The sequence below is a fragment of the Schistocerca nitens genome, chromosome 2, assembly GCF_023898315.1.
Source record: "Schistocerca nitens isolate TAMUIC-IGC-003100 chromosome 2, iqSchNite1.1, whole genome shotgun sequence".
Lineage (NCBI taxonomy): Eukaryota > Metazoa > Arthropoda > Insecta > Orthoptera > Acrididae > Schistocerca > Schistocerca nitens.
Genome location: NC_064615.1, coordinates 900,805,439 through 900,828,519, shown reverse-complemented (window position 1 = coordinate 900,828,519; position 23,081 = coordinate 900,805,439). Strand labels below are relative to the sequence as shown.

The 23,081-nt window shown below is 39.7% G+C and overlaps 1 protein-coding gene across 2 annotated transcripts in view; it reads left to right on the top strand.

Moving 5' to 3' along the window:
• The window catches only part of LOC126234697 (chromosome transmission fidelity protein 18 homolog), a 511,528-nt gene that overhangs the window by 12,155 nt on the left and 476,292 nt on the right, over window positions 1-23,081 (top strand). For both annotated transcript variants that reach the window (XM_049943438.1, XM_049943437.1), the window contains exon 2: window positions 12,617-12,759. In XM_049943438.1, coding sequence (XP_049799395.1) covers window positions 12,617-12,759 — 143 coding nt within the window. The remainder of the gene's footprint in view (window positions 1-12,616; window positions 12,760-23,081) is intronic.

The window sequence follows — 23,081 nt, the reverse complement described above, 5'->3', positions numbered from 1 at the left end:
TTCAGAAGTGCTTTCAGAGGATACATCCCATTGCATCAGTTAGTTATTAGGATTTATTCCCATTCCATTCATGGTGATTGCCAACTAATCTTGTCCTCAAAATCCCTATGTGAGGGATTGTTGGAGTTGTAGTATATTCCTAGAATCATAATTGAAATCTGGTTCTTGGAACTGTGTAAGTAGGATAGTTTACATCTATTTTCTGGAGTCTGCCGGTTCAGTTTCTTCAGTGTCTCTGTAACACTCTTCCATGAGTCAGACAAATCTGTGACCATTCTTTAGTGGTATTTGGTACAGCAATGAGCATTATTCCAGAATGGGTCACATGAGTGATTTGTAAGCAATCCTCTTTGAAGACTGATTGCATTTTCTCAGTATTACAGCAACAAACTGAAGTCTACCACTTGCTTTATCCACAAATGAGCCTATGCGATCATTCCATTTCCTAACCCTATAAAGTGTTACACACAGTTATTTGTAGCAGTTGGTTGATTCCAGCTTTGACTTACTGATATTATAGTCATGGTATACTATGTTTTTTATGAAGTGGACAATTTTATATTTCTAAACATTTAAAGCAAGTTGCCAATCTTTGAAGCACTTTAAAATCTCTTCAAGATCTGACTGAATATTTATGTGCAGTTTCTTTCAAACAGTGCTTTATTTGAGATAACTGCATCATCTGCAAAATGTCTGAGGTTGCTATTACTATTGTCCACAGGGACATTAATACACAACATGAACAACAAGGGTTCCAACACACTTCCCTTGGGGAACACTCAAAGTTACTTTTACATCTTTTGATGACTCTCCACCCAAGATAACACGCAGCATCCTCCCTACGAAAAAATCTTCTACCCAGTCACAAATTTTGCTTAATACCCCATATGATTGTACTTTTGACAATAATTGTAGATGTCGTACTGAGCCAAACACTTTTCTGAAAGCAAGAAATACTGCATCTACGTGACTGCCTTGATCCAAAGCTTTCAGTATATCATGAGAGAGGAGTGTGAGTTGGGTTTCACTTGATTGATGTTTCCAGAACCCATGCTGATTGACATGGAGCAGGTCATTCTGTTAGAGATATCTGATTATGTTTAAGCTCAGAATATGTCCCAAGACTGTACAACAAATCGATCTGAAGGGTCTTGGATGGAAGTTTTGCAAATTGCCTCTACCGCCCTTCTTGGAAACATGTGTGACCTGTGCTTCCTTCAAATTACTGTACACGGTTTTTTGTTTGAGGGAGCTATGATAGATTACATTTATAAGAGGTGCCAACTCAACTGCAAGTTCAGTGTAGAATCAGAAAGGGATTCCATTTTTTTAAAGGGAGTGTATAATCCATCTGGAATCTTCTCATGTCTTCGGCCGTTTCCAAGTACACCTCTTCCTCTTGTGATTTTACAACAATGTATTCACTATTACTAGCTGAAATTAATTGCAGAACTCTTATTAGCATTTCTCCCCTCATATTCCTACTACCAAGCCCGTATTCTCTCGCAGCTCTGTTTTCTGTGTCTTTCTCCAGTGCAGCATTCCAATCACCCAGGATGAATATTAAATTTCCTTCTCCCTTTACATATTGAGTTACCTATCGAATGTGTGCATGTGCTTTCTCTATCTCTTCATCTTCTCCTTGTGAGATTTTCATATATGCCGAGCTATTGAATTCAGTTAGATTGTGTCCGCAGCTTGTGGTCTAGTGGCTAGCATTGCTGCATGGGGTCCCGGGTTCGATTCATCATCACCATTTGTGACAGTGGCTAAATTGGACTGAGTAAAGAAACTGGACTGTGTGAAAAATTGGGACTTCGTACGGGCGCTGATGACCGCGCAGTTGAGCGCCCAATGAAACCAATCATCATCATCAGTTAGATTGCTGTCAATTCTGAGAATAACCCTTCCACTGAATTATTCACAGTAACTAACTCTATGCCTTACCTTCCCATTCATAACAAATTCTACTCCCATTAGACATTTTGTGCTGTTGTCGATTTTACCCTTTATTTAATTGACCAGAAATCCTTATCTTCTACTCATGGTATGCCTTTAGGATTTTCATTGACCATCACTATGTCTAGTCCGAGACTTTACGTACCCCTTTTCAGATTATCTAGCTTCCCTACCACATTCAGACTTCTGAAATGTCATGCTCTGACGTATATAATATGGCCTTTTTCTGTGTTATTCAGTCTTTTTTTCGCATGACCACTTTTCTCTTGGCAATCCCCTCCCAGAGATCCAATCCAATTAGGTAACAACTTAAAATGGTGTAAACACATAGCTAAACTAATAAAGCAGCTCAGTTCAGCATATTTTTCTCTTAGAAGTTTCTCTCGTTGTGATGACTTGAGGATAAACGTTTTGGCTTATTTGGCATATTTTCAGTTCCTGTTTTATGGAAATATCATCTGGGATAGTGCAGCTTAAAAAAAATTAAAAGCATTCATTTGGCAGAAGAGGGCAGTAACAATATTATGTGAATTAGATAAAGCCTAATTGCGCTTTTTTTAATTAATGTTTTTTCAAATTTTCATACTCAGTTGCAGGAACGTTTAGGCCTGCTTTGTAATGGTTTTTCTTGCTGATAATAGAAATAAGTTTCAGCTGAACTCCGCCCAGTCACACCACAAAGCTAAAAAATATTTTTCATGTGGACTTAACCGTGTAGAAAGGTACCCAACAGTTGCCCATCCTACATAAAACAAGAAACTGGGAATTATAATTAATTCAAAACAAAATTAAACATATCACAAGATACTCACTCGACAATTTATATTTGATTATTTATATTAAAAGGTTGAAGAATCCTTTAACCTAACTGGCAAGTAGCAGTTTCCATGGTATTAATATATCAGTTTATTTGTCGAAGGGTCATTTTACAATGATGCAGTATCTGTAAGTTCTATACAAGAAAAACATAAGTAAATGTATAGACACATGAATATATGCACATCTTTAGTGAGTAGAGGACTGGTGTTCGGTCTTGGCTTTGGTGGAGGAACCATTATAGAATTTGCCTGAAATGATTTAGGAAAAACAAAAGAAAACCTGAATCAAGCTGACTGGACAGAGAATTGGCCTTCATCCTCCTGAATATGAGGTCTGTGTCCTAAGAAATGCACTTCTCATTTGGTTATACCTAATGCACAGTTTTCTTACATTTGTACATACTAGTAATAAGTTAGTTTAATAATATGAAAAATAATTATGCAGTGTTTATTTACTGATGGATAACTTCTCAGATTTCCAGCTGGATCATAGTGTTGTGATATATCATTTCAACAAATGGTCATACTAGCCAACCCTTGGTGAAGTGTGGAACTATAGTGCATGTTCCTATATTTATGAGGGAGGTAGCCATTCCCTCCACCTGGTTGTGAGTGGGTAGTGTACACTGGAAGAGCATATGTTGACACATTGTCAGTTTAATATCTCCACAATTCTCATGGCGCACACTACACATACTTGAAGATTACTTTTTAGGACCATGACTAGGTGTGAACCGTGCCTCTGTTAAATCTTTATGTCTTACATTCAGTCTGCCTTTACAACAGAGTCATCATCCCCTAATAATGAGTGAAGTGTTGGACTCTTTATACATTGTATAAGAGGTACATTCTTGACTGCCTTTTTATGCAAATGTGTTTTAGTTGGTGCTTCATCTCCTTGGGCAAATTTTGATACAGTTTAAGTATATGATAGAAAATACTATTTAGATCTGCTTATTTATTTTACTTGCTAGTTCTTGTGCTACAATTGTGTATAGAACTTTTTGTGACATACTTAACATTTGGAAGGAGAAACAGCATTGGTTGTATTTTTTTGTTTTACTATCCGCAAAATGTTTATGTGACTGCTCTAAGCTTGTTGATACCAGTGCCTACCAATTTTAATTGTATATTACAGCACTGAGGATGGTCACTAAGTGACTGAAAATCGATTTTGCGGATAATAAAACAAAAAAATACGACCAATGCTGTTTCTCCTTCCAATTATATCCATTGTCTGGTTGTGGTGCTCCATGGAGTCGCCAATCAATACTTAGCATTGTTCCTGATGTGCACAACAGATTGCTAGGTGAACTCACTTTTCGCAGAAATGATACACAATTTTTCTTAAATATTTCCTTATTATGAGCTTGAGCACTACTTTTAATTAGTATTCTTATGGCCCTTTTCCACTGATGAAAAATCTTCTCCGTACTTGGTCATTTGATCCCCTGAAAAGAAACCTGTAGCGTAGGATTGATCATACATAGGAATAGTATGTCCCACAAGGTGGTAGCTTTTCCACACTGATGAGAGGATTGTAAAGGCGTAGTGTGTTGATGACGTTCTCTTTGCCAGTATCTTTATGTGATCATTTTAAGTCTATTGACAATTCCTAAAAAGTATGATTTTGCTACATAGTCTATGCATTTTAAAGCTGCTTGAGGAGTGTTGGATATTCTGAACCAACTACATTTGCTACTAATGTAGATCACTATTTTCTTTCAAAAATTCTAATGTAATCAAGTAAATATTAAACTACTAATATCAGATGAACTTCAAATATTTAATACAACTGAAGGAACAGCAGCTGTTTACATAGTAGTGGCTTTGTCTCTAATTTAATAAGTTTCATTTAGCTGGAGCAATCACAAATGATATATTTCGACAGTCTTTGGACTGGTTTGATGCAGCCCATCAAAAATTTCTCTCTTGAGCCAACCACCTCATTTCAAGAGTAGCTCTTACACTCTACATCTTCAATTATTTGTTGGATGTATTTCAGTCTCTGTCTTCCTCTACAATTTTTACCCTCTACAGCTCCCTCTAGTATGACAGAAGTTATTCCCTTATCTTAACCCATGTTGTATCACCTTTTCTGTGGTGACTCTGTTCATTTTTTAGCTTATCAATCAATCTAATTTTCAATATTCTTCTGTGAGGTCACATCTCAAGTGCTTGAGTTCTCTTCATTTCGGGTTGTGCTCCATATGTAAATTCTTAGAAATTTGCTCCCAAATTAAGGCCTGTATTTGATACCAGTAGACTTCTTTTATCCAAGAATGCCCTCTTAGCTTGTACTAGTCTACTTTTCGTATCGTCTTGCTTCAGGCAATGTGTGTTATTTAACTTCTGAGGTTTAACCTATTTGTGATATTACTGAATCAATAATTGAAATAGTTCAGCAGCTATCAGTGATGAGCACTGGTTTGTCTGCGTAAGACATTATACAAAGGGTAGATGAAATATAGTGATGTCGCAAAATAACACTGTTTTAACAAGTACAAGTTATGCAGATTGGCTCTTCAGTTAGTTGTATCGAATATCTTTTTATTTGCTCAGTGTCGGGTTCAGTGAGTCCTGTTTTAAGAGGAGAGAACCAGATTTTTCCAGTTTTTGTATTAACATTCAAATGAGTAGTTTATGAGCTTTTTTTGTCATCATGATTTTCATTATTTGTTGCTTTAGTTAAAAGAACTTGAGTAATAGGTTACGAACTATCCTGTAAAGACAACTCATATGATTCATACGTTGGACTACCTGTTTTATAGATGTTTTCAAATAATCATCAAAGAACTGTAGTAGTAGTAGTAGTAGTAATAATAATAATAATAATAATAATAATAATTTTGGATGTCTTTTCAGAATGTATAAACATGTTTAACACAGCTTTTTAGCATTGTAATTTTCATTTTGGAATAGTTACTTTTTGCACATTTCTGTAATTGCATACATATACGTGGTGGGTTGACTGAAAAGTACTGCCTCCACCTCCGTATCTCCTCAACAGTTGGCAGCATTGGTATGCGGCAGGTACTGGCTTGTTCCGTAGCCTCTCTCTACAGCTCCAGTTGGCGGGAAGCCTTAGCATTGAACGGTTGTGTTGTTACAGAGTAAGGTATGTAACCCTGCGCCGACGGTCGGTCAATGTGATTTAAGCAACGTGCAGTCATTGAATTCTTGGAAACAGAAGGTGTCACCCCAAAGGAGATTCACCAGAGAATGAAAGAAGTTTATGGTGATTGTGATGATGAGAGTACTGTATGTTGTTGGGCGAGTGAGTTTAAAGATGTTGAGGCAGGAACATATGACCTGCATGAGAAACAAAGAGTTGGACGTCCTATGACATCATCCACTGAGTTTAACAAGCAAAATGTTGACAGATTGATTCAGGACAATCATCGTATTACTCAGAGAGAAATTGCAAGCACAATCGGCATTTCGCAAGAATGTATGGGTCACATTATTGCTTTGCCCCGGATGCTGACTCGTGAAATGAAAGCACACAGACTTGAAACTAGGCAGGAACTCCTCTCGCATTACGAGAACGAAGGTGACGACTTTCTCCATTCAATTGTGACAGGAGATGAAACGTGGGTACACCATTATGACCCGGAGATGAAATGTCAGTCTATGGAATATCGACACAAAGACTGGCCCCAGAAAAAGAAATTCAAGATGCAGCCCTCAGCTGGAAAAATCATGGCCACAGTGTTCTGAGGTGCAGGTGGTGTTATCCATGTTGATTTCCTTGATTGTGGAACAACAATAAATTCAGAGTGTTGCATCACAATGCTGCGAACTCTGAAACGACAGCTAACAAGGGTCTGAAAGGAGAAGGGAAATGTTTTCCTGCAGTATGACAGTGCCAAACCACACACTTCATGTGCCACCACAGCAGAACAGAGAGACTGAATCTCACCGCCGTACAGCATCCTCCATAGCACTGTCTGACTTCCATCTGTTCCCGATATTGAAAGACGATTTGCGGGGACATCATTATGCTTCTGATGAGGACATTGGTTGCAGAAACCGAGTGTCAACTTCTTCTGTGATGGCTTTTGAAAACTTGTTCATCATTGGCAGAAATGTATGCAATTGGCTGGTGATTATGTGGAAAAATGATGTTGGTAATTAAAGATCTCCAGGGACTGTAAAGACAAGATTAAAGTAGTTATGGCATACGTAAAGGCATTTCAGCAGTCCTTCTTTATGTGCTCCACACACAATTGGAATTCGAAGTAATCCTAACATGTGGCACCAGGCTATACCTTTTTCCTTGCACTGCACAGCAGTTTGCAGAGTGTGTATGTAGATGTAGATGGGATAAATCAAACACAATGAATAATTGAATTATGGTGCATGTATCTTAGTTGCTCCTGCATCTTTTATAATGTCATATACTAACCTTTGATTAGGTCATTGTCTCAGTTCTTTTGTGTGTTTCAGAATCTATCAAAGAACTACCTTACCAAAGAACTTCCTTGGTCCATCTCCTGTATTCCTCCCATCTACATTTCATGTTAAATAGTGTCATAATGACATCTTCCATCTTCCACATCTGCCACTTCCTTGGCCCTTTCCCCCTTCTAGTTATTCCCAATGTGTATCTCTCTATTACCTCAGTTAATGGTGTGCTTTTGGGTGTTCTGCCTAGTTGTTGTTTCAGCAGACACCTCCCCCTCTCCCCCTCCCCCCCCCCCCCCCCTTACATTGAAATTCCATGTCTCATTCTAGTAAGTCAAAAACTGGTTAATCATACTGGCAGTAAATTTTCCATTTCAGGCACATCATAAGTTTAATGATATATGTTGCATTGTTTTCTCTCGTTTATCATTTTCTGTTTCTCATGCAGACACTCACACGAGATCATATAATTTGAGTAGAAATGTGGGAAAATAGAGCCTAAAGAGGCTGTCCATCACATTACCAGTACACCCACTGCTGAAACCAGGAGGAGTGTACAGTAATTACATGCTGACTTAGTGGGACAAGGACTGGAGGAGAGAATCAGGCAGCTTCTTGCTGAATGGCTTGTTGTGACCTTCACCTGAAATGTGTTAGAGGCATCAGGATGGCTGGATGTTGATTTTGAATCTGCTCCTTGCCTCTAACTCAATCCTGCTCTCTCTCTCTCTCTCTCTCTCTCTCTCTCTCTCTCTCTCTCTCTCTCTCTCTCCCTTTTTTTTTCCAGGAGAGAAAAGCAATGCAAGGGAAAATGGAAATTCTCATTACATAATGAAAAATAAATACCTAGATGAGTATAGATCATGGTTCACAAAAGTTTTGTATATTGTGTAGCACACACTTTATTATATCAGTAAACAGGGTATAATCAAGATGAATTCATAGATTCCAGAATGCTCTTCACTGAATATGCCATCTGTCATTTCACCTAACAGATTTTTTTTTATCTAAGGCATTGAACTATCGAAACACTCAACATTCATTCAGAGAAACTTAGTTTATGGTTTTTGCAGTACAGTGGGTAAAAGGTTCAGTTCATATTTAACTGATCTAAAGCAGAACATCATATAAGAAAGCTCATGCAGCTCTCATGATGAATTTTCTTCCGAGATAGGAAAAATGACTAGTCCTGTTCAGTTCTGGGACCACTCCTGTTTTTGCTATATATAAATGACCTAGCTTACTGTGATAATGCAGAAATAGTTCTCTTTGCTGATGCAAGCATCACAGTCAAGCTCAACAGACCTAAAACAACAGAAAGAGCAATAAAGTGAAATATTCAAAAGTATTATTGATTATTTATAAAACTATTGTAATATTGTACTTATAACTCCTGCATATAATTTTGTTTATATTTTGTAATTTGATGTTGTCTATTGCTTCTGTAAGCTTAATGACAATAAAATATTATTATTATTATTATTATTATTATCATTATTGGTTCATGGTAAATGGTCTGTCACTTAATTTAGGAAAAACATAGTTCATTCAATTCTGTACAAGACGAGATACATCATTATCAATAACAATACAGCATGGGAGGAAGGAAATTTGTGGAACTAACTGGAAATTAGCTTATTTCTTGTACTCCATTTTACTGTTGAAGTCTGTTAAGACAATTCCACACACACACACACACACACACACACACACACAAAGCATTAATTGCAGAGAAATGTGCTGTAAGGATATCTGATATCTATTCTCAAACTTTATGTAGGCAACTGTTCAAAAAAATGTGCATACTGACAACATCCTGATAATACATTTATTCTCTCACTTTCATAATGAATTAAAGTTGCTGACAGATAATGGAAGTTTTAAAAACAAATTAAAATCATTTCTACTCGACATATCCTTCTGTTCCAAAGATGAATTTCTGAATCGATAATATCTGTATCTTGTTAAGTGACATTTATCAATTTTTTTTTCATTAAGAGTTAAAAATCGAGTTATGTAATTAGACCATGTTTTGTCATGTTTTCTGAGAGAAAATGTATGTGAATCTAGAAAAACTAAGCTGACAGCCAAAACCAACTCACCGGATTCAGTGAGACATACAAGTCTCTTAGAGTTCATTATGAGCCCAAGTGCTGTGCATAATGTTGTCCTCAACTGGATAATCACCAGTGCCAGTTACATCTAAATATTGTGTTCATTGAAGACTGCAGATTTCCTTCAAGTTACTTGGCAGTAATAAGCAACACAGTCGAGAGAAAGCAACAAAGAAGTGACAATATGAAAGGAAAGTTGCTACTCATCATATAGTGGAGATGCTGAGTCACAGATAGGCACAACAAAAAGACTATCACGATATAAGCTTTCAGCCAACGTGGTCTTTGTCAAAAATAGACGTGCATGCACACACGCATGTGCATGCACATGAGTGCACGCGCGCGACACACACACACACACACACACACACACACACACACACACACACACACACACACAGCATTCCATCCTGGATTTTCCGTTATTCAACAAAGAATTGAAATGGATGTGGTACTTGGTACTGGTGGCCTCTTTTATTGGAGTTGTAGATCATGGATATTTGGACTAGTTTTTTGTGTTCAAAACTGAGTACACTGGAGCTATGGCATCTATACTATGCATGTAATGTCTGCTACTGATGATCAGTCAGTCTCAGTCTCAACTGCTGGCTAAGATGGTGGATAAGTCGAAGCACTGAACAGAAGACAGGCAGTTTAAACAGATTATTCTCAGCTTATACAGAGGACTTGCTACCGGTTTTGTGTTCTGGATAAAGTTTTCCTTAAGAGAGATGAATCATTTATTTGCTGCTTAATATTCCATGTATTCAATGAGAAGTTAGTGATGAGACTGTGATCAAAATCTGGTTCACACTTGAGAGCAGTTGTGTTGATATCTTGATCTAACAATTTTTGAATAGACTCTGAATGGTATATCTAAATCATAGAGATAAAATACTCCCAGTGATTTGTTTGGCAGTTTCCCTTCAGATGGGTTGTTAAGGTGTTAATTGACAACCTAAGAGAAAATAAATACCATTTTCCATTTGAAAAAAAAAATCTTTTTTTTCCTCATTACTTCCCTCCTATCTCCCCCCTTTCAGTCGCTTGTTCCATAATTGCATTTATGTTGATTTGGTGCACTAGCAATATATATAGACTGCGTTGACAGTATAAAATTTTCATGTCAGTTACAACAAAAGTGTGAGTAGTTTTGAATAGTATGTAGCATGGCCTCTGTTTTAGTTCATCTGCCTCTGAATTAAAGGGGCTTTGGTATTCTGTAAGTTGATGGTCATTGTCACACTTCATTTACATTTTTTGTTTTAGTGAATGCATTCGAGCACACAGACAAACACTAAGTATATATTTAAATAAAAATTTGTATGAATTTAATCACCAGGCTGTTTTTGTGCTCAGATAATTATTAGTACCCACCTTGAATATTTATTTAGTTGTATATAAACAATTGTACACTTATTAAAAGGAAGGTCTCACATGAGAAACTATGCTAACATGTAAGTGACAAGTATAACAGATCCTAATGATTAGATATTAAAGCAATGGTAGCACTCCTTCAACCACTGCAAATACCAATCAAGGACCATTTCTTCAGTAATGCACATTGGTTGCAGTTAAATTTTATTATTTTACGTTGTTAATAACATATCATTTCAAGTAATTACAGGTTGCCAATAGAAATGCTCATTACTTCATTGAACTCTGTCACCAACTCTAGGTGTTTAGTGTAACTTTTTATGCTTTTATTTCAGATCTATATGTTGTCAAATTATGATACATAAAATGTGTTCAGGAAAGACAACTACTTGGAGCTGAGGTATAAAATGTCATTCATAGAATGAGATGTTCCACATCCTTGACATCCATTGGTCAACAAAATATGTTCGTGGGTTATGGTAGTTAGTAAGTAGGAAGAACCCCACTTTTGGGAGGTTTTTTGATTGATTTGTGCAGATCGGGATTGTACTGATTGTGTGCTGCCGACGTCCGCTGCAGACTGTGCTGCTGACGTTGTCCGCTGCGGACTGGCAGTTCTACTTGCTGGGTGGAGTTCTTTGACCTGTGGGGTTGTGAGGGGAGGTATGGAGTGCACATGATCTCCATGACACCACAGAAATCATCTCAGCATTGATGTTCATGTTTTATTGTACTGTTGTTCCGAGTCTCATTTGAGATGGGCATATTAGAACATCTAGCTGGGCTGTAACACATGTGTAGTTCATTCATTAAGAGAAGTTGGAGTTGTACATTATAGGGAATACATTGATTTCAACTCCTCTGGGTGTGTTTTCAAATGGAGCAAGAAAAGTCTCTTTCCATATCTTTGACATAACAGATCAAACTCCACAGGGGGGAAGGTGTGTTACATTTCAGGGATACTGAATAACAGGACCCCTGCAGCATTGGTATTGTGTGGTGACTGCAGGAAAAAGTAAGAGAAGCAAGAAAACTAGCAAGATATGGAAGTTACTACTGGGCTGTTTCAGTGTCCTATTCCAAACACCACCGTTAGGGATATAAAGACCAAAGACATTCCAGAGTCACTGTGACCAGAAACACTTTGGATTAGTGTACATCATATTTCTGTCCTGCCACCCACATTTAGGTCTTATGTGTTTTCTCTAAATTAATGCAGCTGAACACCAGGATGGTTCCTTTTGAAAGACCACAGCTGATTTCCTTCTTCATCTTTGCGTAATTCAAGCCTGTATTGATCTTATCATCAGTGACACATTAAGTTCCAATGTTCCTTTCTTCATATGATGCTAAGTCCATCCTCATTATTAAAACAGAATAAATGTAAAACTGTTTGCTGTTATGCAGCGAGAGAATCAGTAGTTGACTGAACACACATTTCTGTAATTTTGTGCACTTAGAAAGCACTTGGAAACAATGTGACCCTCTTATAAATGAATATATTGACCTCTCTAGTTAAAAATGAAAAAATATTCCACCCGTAAGTCACACTAGGTGATTAGGAATATAATACTTATTGACCATCATACTATGGGGCTGCTTACATTATTTCTTTTAAATTTTTAATACCTTTATCAGTATGTGGACTGCAATCTGAGGGGGCTTTCTCTGAACTGAACATACACAGTGCAGGCATCTAGTCCAGTCGATATGGGCTTTCAATGTAAGGCATGTGTCTAAGTCTGTATTGTTATCCTGGACATATGTTTAACCCATCACAAATATCCGTTTAATTTATGTAACTTTAGATTTACATTTGTTTGAAATTAAAATTGTTGTTTGAAAAGTCTCTGCTGTCATTCCTTATCTGTAGTACTTAGCATAAAAAAAAGTGAGATGTGTATTTAAAAAATAATAATTTATCTGTATTACATTTTACAGAAGAATGTGCGGCATCTGACCTAGGGCAAAGACCAAAATCCAAACGTAGCCTTGATTTCTCCAGTCCACCACTGAAACCTGTTCAGAAAAATGTTTCAACAGAAGTGCCAATTCTTTCGACAGCCCCGACAAATGGCGACACGGTATGTACTTACTAATTTATCGTCTGATAGAGGCACCAAAAATTGGTTCATTGAAAATAATTGTTTTGTTAAATTTTTTTGCCTATGTTGGTATTTGATATTATTATTCTGAGGTGCCCAAAACTGTGTATGAATAGTATGAGCCCTTCTCACATGCCAGTATTGACCTGGAAACCTTGAAGAAATAGTCCAAATTCTCCTTTTCTTTTCTGTAAGTGGTCACGTATGATGATAAATAAAATTATGGTTCTCACCAGGCAGAAAAGACAGTGTATTCAGATTAAGGAGGAACACTCATGACTCCAGTGCTCAGTGACTTTTTTCCCCTTCTTTCTTTCTTCCTTTGCGGAATACAGTCAGAGATGGATGGACAGAAATATAATGTGATCTTCCAGAAACTTGTCGTCCCAATACAGCAAGAGTTGCCTGTATTTTATAATGAAATAAAACCCTGTTTTATAAAAAACTACCAATTGATTAATTTTGCCAACTAGTTACACAAAAATCAGCTAAAAGCATTGGACACTGACACTTGTGTGTTCAGTTGAACTATTTGATACACTTGTATTAGATGGTACACATTTTCTGCTCAGTATCATTTTGCAATAATTTGTTCTTTTTAATAATTTGTCCCACCAAATCTATGAGTCCTTAAATGTTTGGAGACATAGAACTGTGTAGAAACTATGATGATATTGCAGTTCACTTACAATTACTTTTTATTATTATTTCTTTCCTTTCTCAGACATTATGTCTGGTTAAAAATGGAAAGTGATGCGGACTTTGATCAAGCGTGACTTCCTTTTAACTGTACGGTATATGTTACATTGCATTTAGGAACTTTCGGGTAATTGAACATGTATCAATAATTACAGATTTCTGTAGTTGTATATATACGTTTGGATGTAGTTGTATTGTGTTGATGTACTGGTGGATGTTGTGTGGTATGATTCCTGTAGTTGACAGTATAATTGGTATAATGTCAACTTTATCCTAATGCCACATGTCCTTTACTTCCTCAGCCAGTTGGATGTATTTTTCAATTTTTTTCTCCTGTTTTCTTCTGTATATTTGTTGTATTGGGTATGGATATTTCGATTAGTTGTGTTAATTTCTTCTTTTTATTGGTGAGTATGATGTCAGGTTTGTTATGTGGTGGTGTTTTATCTGTTATAATGGTTCTGTTCCAGTATAATTTGTATTTATCACTCTCCAGTACATTTTGTGGTGCATACTTGGATGTGGGAACGTGTTGTTTTATTAGTTTATGTTGTATGGCAAGTTGTTAATGTATTATTTTTGCTACTTTGTCATGTCTTTTGGGGTATTCTGTATTTGCTAGTATTGTACATCCGCTTGTGATGTGATTTACTGTTTCTATTTGTTGTTTGCAAAGTCTGCATTTATCTGTTGTGGTATTGGTATCTTTAATAATATGCTTACTGTAATATCTGGTGTTTATTGTTTGATCCTGTATTGCAATCATGAATCCTTCCGTCTCACTGTATACATTGCCTTTTGTTAGCCTTGTGTTGGATGCGTCTTGATCGATGTGTGGCTGTGTTAGATGATACGGGTGCTTGCCATGTAGTGTTTTCTTTTTCCAATTTACTTTCTTCGTATCTGTTGATGTTATGTGATCTAAAGGGTTGTAGAAGTGGTTTGAAATTGCAATGGGGTAGCCGATGTATTTATATGAGTGATTGCTTTGTGTATTTTGCTAGTTTCTGCTTGTTCTATAAAGAATTTTCTTAAATTGTCTACCTGTCCATAATGTAGGTGCTGGCAGGTTGATAGACACACAAACAAACACAAACATACACACAAAATTCGAGCTTTCGCAACCTAAGGTTGCTTCATCAGGAAAGAGGGAAGGAGAGGCACGAACACACTGAAACATCAGTGAGTCTGCATGGCATTGCCTCATCTCACTGAGATGATGGGACAGATCCAGCACAGCATAGAGTTCATGATATCTGTTCTTGGCTATGCTGCATGCAGTTACAACACAGCAAGAACCTCATTTTTCAAATCACATTTCTATTAAATATACTGGCGGGACTAGGTTTTGCTAGATCACTTTTGTCTTGAACTGGATGAGGAATCGCTTGTCAACTGCCAAAGCAATCACTTTACAAATGTCTGCTTGTGTCCGTGTATGTGCGGATGGATATGTGTGTGTGTGTGTGTGTGTGTGTGTGTGTGTGTGTGTGTGTGTGTGTGTGTGTGTGTGCGAGTGTATACCTGTCCTTTTTTCCCCCCTAAGGTAAGTCTGTCTGCTCCCGGGATTGGAATGACTCCTTACCCTCTCCCTTAAAACCCACATCCTTTCGTCTTTCCCTCTCCTTCCCTCTTTCCTGATGAAGTAACCTTAGGTTGCGATAGCTCAAATTTTGTGTGTGTGTTTGTTTGTGTTTGTTTGTGTGTCTATCAACCTGCCAGCGCTTTCGTTTGGTAAGTCACATCATCTTTGTTTTTAGATATATTTTTCCCACGTGGAATGTTTCCCACTATTATGTCCATAATTTAGGTTTTTTATGTCGATAAATCCCCTTCCTCCTTCCTTTCTGCTTAATGTGAATCTTTCTGTTGCTGAATTTATGTGATGTATTCTATATTTGTGGCATTGTGACTGTATTATTATTATTATTATTATTATTATTATTATTATTATTCTGTGACTACATATACAAGGTGGAGAAAAAATGCCACACTTGGCAGTTGGCAAGCGATTCCTCATCCAGTTCAAGACAAAAGTGATCTAGCAAAACCTAGTCCCGCCAGTATATTTAATAGAAATGTGATTTGAAAAATGAGGTTCTTGCTGTGTTGTAACTGCATGCAGCATAGCCAAGAACAGATATCATGAACTCTATGCTGTGCTGGATCTGTCCCATCATCTCAGTGAGATGAGGCAATGCCATGCAGACTCACTGATGTTTGAGTGTGTTCGTGCCAAATTTTTTTTTTCCTTTCAATTAAAGTATCAAATTATATCCAATTTACACGTCCACAATGGAGTATCTTGTGTATTTCTCTCTGTTACTGTCACCTTTATTTAAACATTAAGACATCACATGAACTTCTTACAGATGTAAACGACTAATTGGTTTTGTCCATGACACAAATAAAGCCATTAGAAAATAGTAATGGATACAGTAACATCGTCTGTTTCTAATGAGGTACAAGAAAAGCACAGGCAGGGTACACTAGATTGCACATTACGCTATGCACAATAATTCCATTCTATATATTTGATGGTCAGGATTATTGTCACAGAACCGGTACGTATACAAGCAAGCAACTTTCAGTCATGTTCAGAGCGACAACTTTGCATTTGCGAACACTTCGCCACTTACAGGATCACGTCCACCATTGCCGAAGTGGCACTCATGTGTGATATTAGATTGTGTACATCCATGGGTGGAGCTCTATAAATTAGTTTCTTTAACCCACAAATAAAAATGTAGTGGATTAAGGCCCTGGGAACATGAAGGCCAGAAGATAGGACCTCCATGACCAGTTCAAAACCTAGGGATGCACCATTTAAATAGTTACACATATTCATGCGCCACCATGGTGAAATTGTTGCCATTGTCGAACATCAAGTAGAATGTTTTCTAATACATGAGGCAAGGTCTTGCAAAGATATTTATGATACAGAGATGCATTCAACTTTTCCTGCAATAGATAAGGGCACAAAAGCATTCCTCCCATAATTTCAGCCCACAGGTTTATGCCAAAGCATGCGTGAAAGCCACATTCGTGGGTAACATGTGGACTGTGTTCCGACCAATAATGCCTGTTGTGGAGGTTCAAAACACCTTCACGAGTGAAGCTAAATTTGTCAGTCCATATTACATTATTCCTGAAATGTTCATTACCTTCTATGTGGTTCAAAAGCCATTTACAAAATTGTACTCACTGAATGTGGTCTACTGGCTGTTGGTTTTGGGTTAAGTGTAACGATATGATTGCAGTTCTTCATGGTGTGACACTTCAATAGCCACTGTTTGAGATATCTGGAACTGCTTTGCAACACCATGGGTACTTCACTGAAGTGAAGTGACTGGTGAACAACTGTTTCAAGAATCACACCACAGTTTGTGGAGTATGTGTAGACCTTGGACAACATCTGTCCATTATTTGTGGATAAAGATTACTTATTTCCCTTAGGTGTTGCTTGAGGCAATGAAAAACATTATTTTCAGGATAACGCCTTTGCACGTATCATGCAGCATACAAACCAGTACCAGCAGCAGCAACAGCTTGGCTATCAGGTGCACCCAGCACCAAAAGCATATTGACATATTCATCATTTGTGTACTTCATTGGGAAGCCGCGCTACATGAGCTTGATAGGACCAGCTATGATTGGGGACTGCGTGGATAGTAGACACATGCATGCATCTTTCAAATAACTTCCGGGAATTCAGCCAGGTAACACTTTCAGCAACCGCCGATATTTCGGCGGGAGAACACCCCGCCATTTTCAAGGCAAACTGCAACGGACAGGCGGCGTACATGCAAATTTAATACCTCGGTTCTCCGACAGAAGCAGGAAAGATAACACACACACACACACACACACACACACACACACACACACACACACACACACACACACACACACACACACACACACACACACACACACACTCTGAACACTAGTGCCACCAAAGATGACCAAAGTCAGAGCTATCGATAGTGAGACTATGAATTCGCAGGTGAGGCAGCATTGACTCTGTTCCTCTGTTTTTTGACAAGGGAGAGAGCCGGATTCCAAACAGAGTTTAAACAGAAACCTCCATCCCTGTTAACGAGGTTGCTCGCTAATTTAATCTCAACTGCCTCCCTAATGACACTATCCCAATAGCTGGACGTGCATGCCAATATCTCGGTGTTATTATATAACATGGGGTGACCAGTATCCAAGCAATGTTCGGCAATAGCAGATCTATTTGGCTGCTGTAATCGTGTGTGCCGTTTATGCTCAGTACATCTGTCCTCCACGGTCCTGATAGTTTGACCAATATATGCCATGCCGCAGCTACAAGGAATACGATATACACCCGCCTTACGCAGTCCAAGATCATCCTCAACGGAACTCAAGTGCTCTAATTTTAGATGGAGGTCGGAAAACACATTTCATATCGTATTTCCATAAAATACGACCGATCTTATTGGACGTGTTTCCTACGTAAAGCAAAAAGGCAGTAGACTTAGGTGTTGACTCAGAATTATCATCAATCACCCGATGTACAGTTGGTCGATAGCGCAACGCACGTTCAATCTGTCTATCACTATAACCATTTTGACGAAATGTAACTTCAAGATGGGACAGCTCAGCTGGCAAAGTCTCAGCATCAGAAACGACATGTGCCCTGTGTACCAAGGTACGAAGTACCCCTTCACGCTGAGCCGAATGGTGACAACTATTAGCTTGTAATCTGCTATTGCCGAACATTGCTTGGATACTGGTCACCCCATGTTATATAATAACACCGAGATATTGGCATGCACGTCCAGCTATTGGGACAGTGTCATTAGGGAGGCAGTTGAGATTAAATTAGCGAGCAACCTCGTTAACAGGGATGGAGGTTTCTGTTTAAACTCGGTTTGGAATCCGGCTCTCTCCCTTGTCAAAAAAACAGAGGAACAGAGTCAATGCTGCCTCACCTGCGAATTCATAGTCTCACTATCGATAGCTCTGACTTTGGTCATCTTTGCTTCTGTCGGAAGAACCGAGGTATTAAATTTGCATGTACGCCGCCTGTCCGTTGCAGTTTGCCTTGAAAATGGCGGGGTGTTCTCCCGCCGAAATATCGGCGGTTGCTGAAAGTGTTACCTGGCTGAATTCCCGGAAGTTATTTGAAAGTTGTATACGCCAGGAGAAACTCAGGTCTCACATGCATGCATGCTTATAAATGATGATAACTAGGGAACAGAAGTCTAAAAAATTAAAAAAAAAATTAAAAAAGGAACCTGGCGAGAATTCATACTATGGCTTCATGGTGGGTGTAGGTTTGATGTCTCAGCAGTCTATTCACTGAGCTACTACTTCTAGTATGGTAGTGTGGTATGATACATGTTCCTCTGTACATACCGACATGTTACACAATGTGATAGCATTGCCAGCTCCTTGTTGTTATTCATTTGTTTTCAAAATGCACCTGATCCGATTTTGTTAGATGAGCTTTTGTCTTGAATCTGGATGAGGGATCGCATGCTGACCTCCAAGTATGGCATTTTTCTTCACCCGTATATTGTGCCGCTTGATGGATCAATGGGTAAGTAAAGAACTCCATGTTATATTATTATGAAATTTGAAAATAAAACTTGGAAGTGCAAACGTGGCTTAAAAAACGAAGTAGACATGGAAAAAGTACCTCAGTCTAAATGCCATTAAAATGTATAAGATTTCTAGAAAGTTGTATTTGTTATTGTATTTATTTAGTAAATTATGTCTGCTCAACCTTAGTGTAAGCTTGTGACAAATGTAACATCAGATATATCATAAGTATTCATTAACTGTGTTAGTCTATATGTAGTCTTACAATTGTTAAATGACCCTTAGATTGCTATCTGTAGCGAGTGAAATGAGACGTAAGGGTGGCAGTAGATTTGTCCAACTAATTTCTTTTTTCAGGCCCTCAGCCATAGTACGAGGGTAATCCCCAAAGTAAGGCCTCCTATTTTTTTGTAAGTACATAGACCTGTTTATTTCTACAATGGTTTACATCAGTTTACAGCTTGAACATTTAGCTATTTTTTGACATAATCACCATTTCTGTTGAAGCATTTTTGTAGACACTGTGGCAGTTTTTGTATGCCCATGTCATACCAGCTCGCTGCCATGCTTCTTTCACTTTGTTGTCGGAGCTGAATCACTTTTTGGCCAAATGTTCTTTTAACCTAGGGAACAGGTGATAGTCACGGGGCGCCAAGTCAGGACTATAGGGTGGGAGGGTGATTATGTTCCACTGAAACTGTTGCAGGAGAGCAACGGTTTGCTGAGCAAAGTGTGGGCGAGCGTTTTCATGGGGAACGTGTATGCTCTTGCTCAACATTCTTCTTCTCCGGTTCTGAATTGCCCGTTTGATTTCAGAGTCTCACAGTACCTGTCAGCGTTAATTGAGGTCCCAGCGATTCAGCTCTGATGACGAGGTGAAAGAAGAGGTTCATAACTTTCTGAACAGCATGGCGGCGAGTTGATATGACACGGGCATACAAAAACTGCCACAGTGCCTACAAAAATACATCAACAGAAATGGTGATTATGTCGAAAAATAGCTAAATGTTCAAGCTGTAAATTGACATTAACCATTATAGAAATAAAGAGGTCTATGTACTTATAAAAAATAGGAGACCTTACTTTTGGGATTACCCTCGTACATCAGGAACAGCTTGGTGGAAGTGTCCAGTTGCTTCTCATACAAAACCATAGACATCCAGCATTGCTGACAGCGAAAAAGTGGTGGGGCCACATGTGGCGTCACTCGAATGCTGCTGCCAGCGATGTATCTGGCTGCGATCATGAGGACAGCATGGCGGCACAGTTGATGATGGCTGTGAACCTACTCCAGCGAAACCCCCAGGGGCTCAGCTTTCATTTGCTGAGTACGAGCTTGGCGACCCCGGGGTCCTGAGCTGGGGACTGGTCGGCGCCGCCGGTCTCCTGTCACCGTAAGCCCCGGACATGCTTCAGCGACCACCGTATGGCGCGGCGGTGGAATGTTGTGTGCTGCGGGAAATGGTAATCTTGGCTTGACTGCCTGGATTGCGAGGAAGGCCAACCTCTATAAAAACCCCTCAATCTTCCGGTGTGCTCCGCGCCTATGAGATGCATGGCTGTTGAGGTGGAACAGTCGCCAGCGGGCAACCTCTGGGGCACCTGCCACACCCCAGTTGTATAAGGCTTATCCAGGCATGCGGGGCTCTGTCTGGATGGACATCAGTTTCCCTAGCTGCTCATGGGACGACCATGGATACCACGAATTCTTCCTCTTTTCCTCCTTCTAATTTTTCGCTGGCCAGTGGGATGGGTGGACCGCTGGTAGGCACTACCGCCCAATCCAACAAGAGGGCTCAGTTAGCCAGTCCTCCTGACTCAGGCGTCAGCAAACGTACAGCAGTTCAGAGTAACAGAGCACATACTGACAATCAGAATGTGTTTTTAATAATAAAAAGGAAAGAGGGTTCCTTTGAAAAGGTTTCTCCATTCTATATCCAAAAGGGTCTAGAAGGAATAGCAGGCACTTTAAAATCAGTGAAGCGTTTACGGAATGGGACACTGCTTGTTGAAACATCAACCGCTCAGCAAGCAGTTAACCTTCAAACAGCTAAAAGCTTGGGGGAATACACGATCGATACAGAGCTTCACAGCACCCTGAACTCCAGTAAGGGTGTTGTTACCTGTAGGGATCTTGTTGACATTCCTGTAGAAGAATTAAAGAGTGAGTGGGCTCAGGAGGGAATTGTTGACGTTCAGAACATCATGAAAAGGGTGGATGGGAACCTGGTGAAATCTGACTCCTTCATTCTTACTTTCAATACCCCCAAACTCCCAGAACACGTCAAGGCAGGATTTCTTCGACTAAACGTCCGGTCGTATGTCCCAAACCCAATGCGCTGTTTTAAGTGCCAGCGTTTTGGGCATACAACTCTAGGGTGTAAAGGAGAAGCGATGTGTGGCAACTGCAGTAAGGCTGCCCATGACGGAATTAACTGTTCGTCGCCTGTCAGATGTATAAACTGTTCTGAAAGCCACCCTGTTTGGAGTAGGGACTGTAGAATCTTCCTAGAGGAACGTAAAATACAAGAAATAAAAACAACTAAGCATATCCCCTACAGTGAAGCCAAGAAGATCTTTAAGGCCATGCAGCCACCCACATTCGTTACGTCTTTTGCTTCCATTGTTCAGAAGCCGCCTCCAAAAGTCGATGCATCTACACAGACTGAGGTTGTTAGTGTTGGCACGAACACCTGCACGTGTCAGTGCACTTGCATGGCAGCAAGTGTATCAGAGCCTGTAGCCCCTCCTCGAACAGCAGAGAAAGGTACAGTAGCTAACATTGAAGAGCCCCAGGCATCTCCGATTGCTGAGGCTGTTCCAAAGCCCAGCGTGGTCATAAACACCCCTGCTCCAGTTCTAGCAAAGCCGCCTAAACAAAGGAAAGCACACATCAAGCAGCACCAACAGATTAAATCGGTTGGTAAACCCTCGGATCATGTTAATGTGGTCCCACTAGACGCTTCATCAGACTCTTCCCCAGAGCTGATGGAGTCTGAGAATATGGGGCAATCATCTCGCCCCAAGACTGAGCCTCCACCTGCTGCAGTCTCCCCACCTCGGCGGAAAGAGAGGCAGAAAATACAACCACCGTGATGGCTCCCATATTGCAATGGAACCTGCAAGGGTTCAGGACACATGTGGAGGAACTACGTCTATTGATTCAGGATAGACCTATGTGTGTATGTCTGCAAGAGACAAATTTCAGTGAAACATACACCCCTGAGCTACGTGGTTATCTCCTCCACAAAAAGGACAACCTGAGTGGACAGAGAGCTCGAGGAGGAGTAGGTATCTTTGTCAACACCGACTACCACTCCTCGCCTCTCTCCCTCACGACGAACTTACAGGCAGTTGCAATATTAGTACATGTGCGTCATATGCTAACAGTATGTTCGCTTTACCTGCCCCCACATGATGTGCTCGACGAAGAGGCTCTCAGTGATCTTCTTACACAGCTCCCCCACCCCTTCATCCTCTGTGGTGATTTTAATGCACACAATGTGCTTTGGGGCTCTGTGAGTACTTGCCCCAGGGGTAGAGCAATCGAGAGGCTTCTTCTGTCTTCCAGTGCCTATTTGCTAAATACAGGTCAAAGCACGCATTTTTGCATTGCAACTGGGTCGTTCTCTGCCATTGATCTATCGCTTTGCTCTCCAGCCATCGCCCACACTGCTGCATGGGAGGTGGTTGATGACTTACACGGCAGCGATCACTTCCCCATCTGGATTCACCTGCCACATGCAGTGGCACCGGAAAGGAAACCGCCTCGATGGGTGCTCCGTAGAGCCAACTGGGCACTGTATAGTCAACTAGCCCAGTTTGAACATCGGGTCAGTGTCCAGGAATGGGTGGATCATATTACTGAAGTGATCCACTGCGCCAGTGAAGCGTCCATCCCACAGTCCATGGGACAACCGAAGCGGCAGCCTGTCCCGTGGTGGAGCGACGAATGCCGCTCTGCAGTCAGGGCTAGGCGGGCAGCTCTGCGTAGGTTCAAATGCCGGCCAACTGTAGAGAACCTTGCAGCC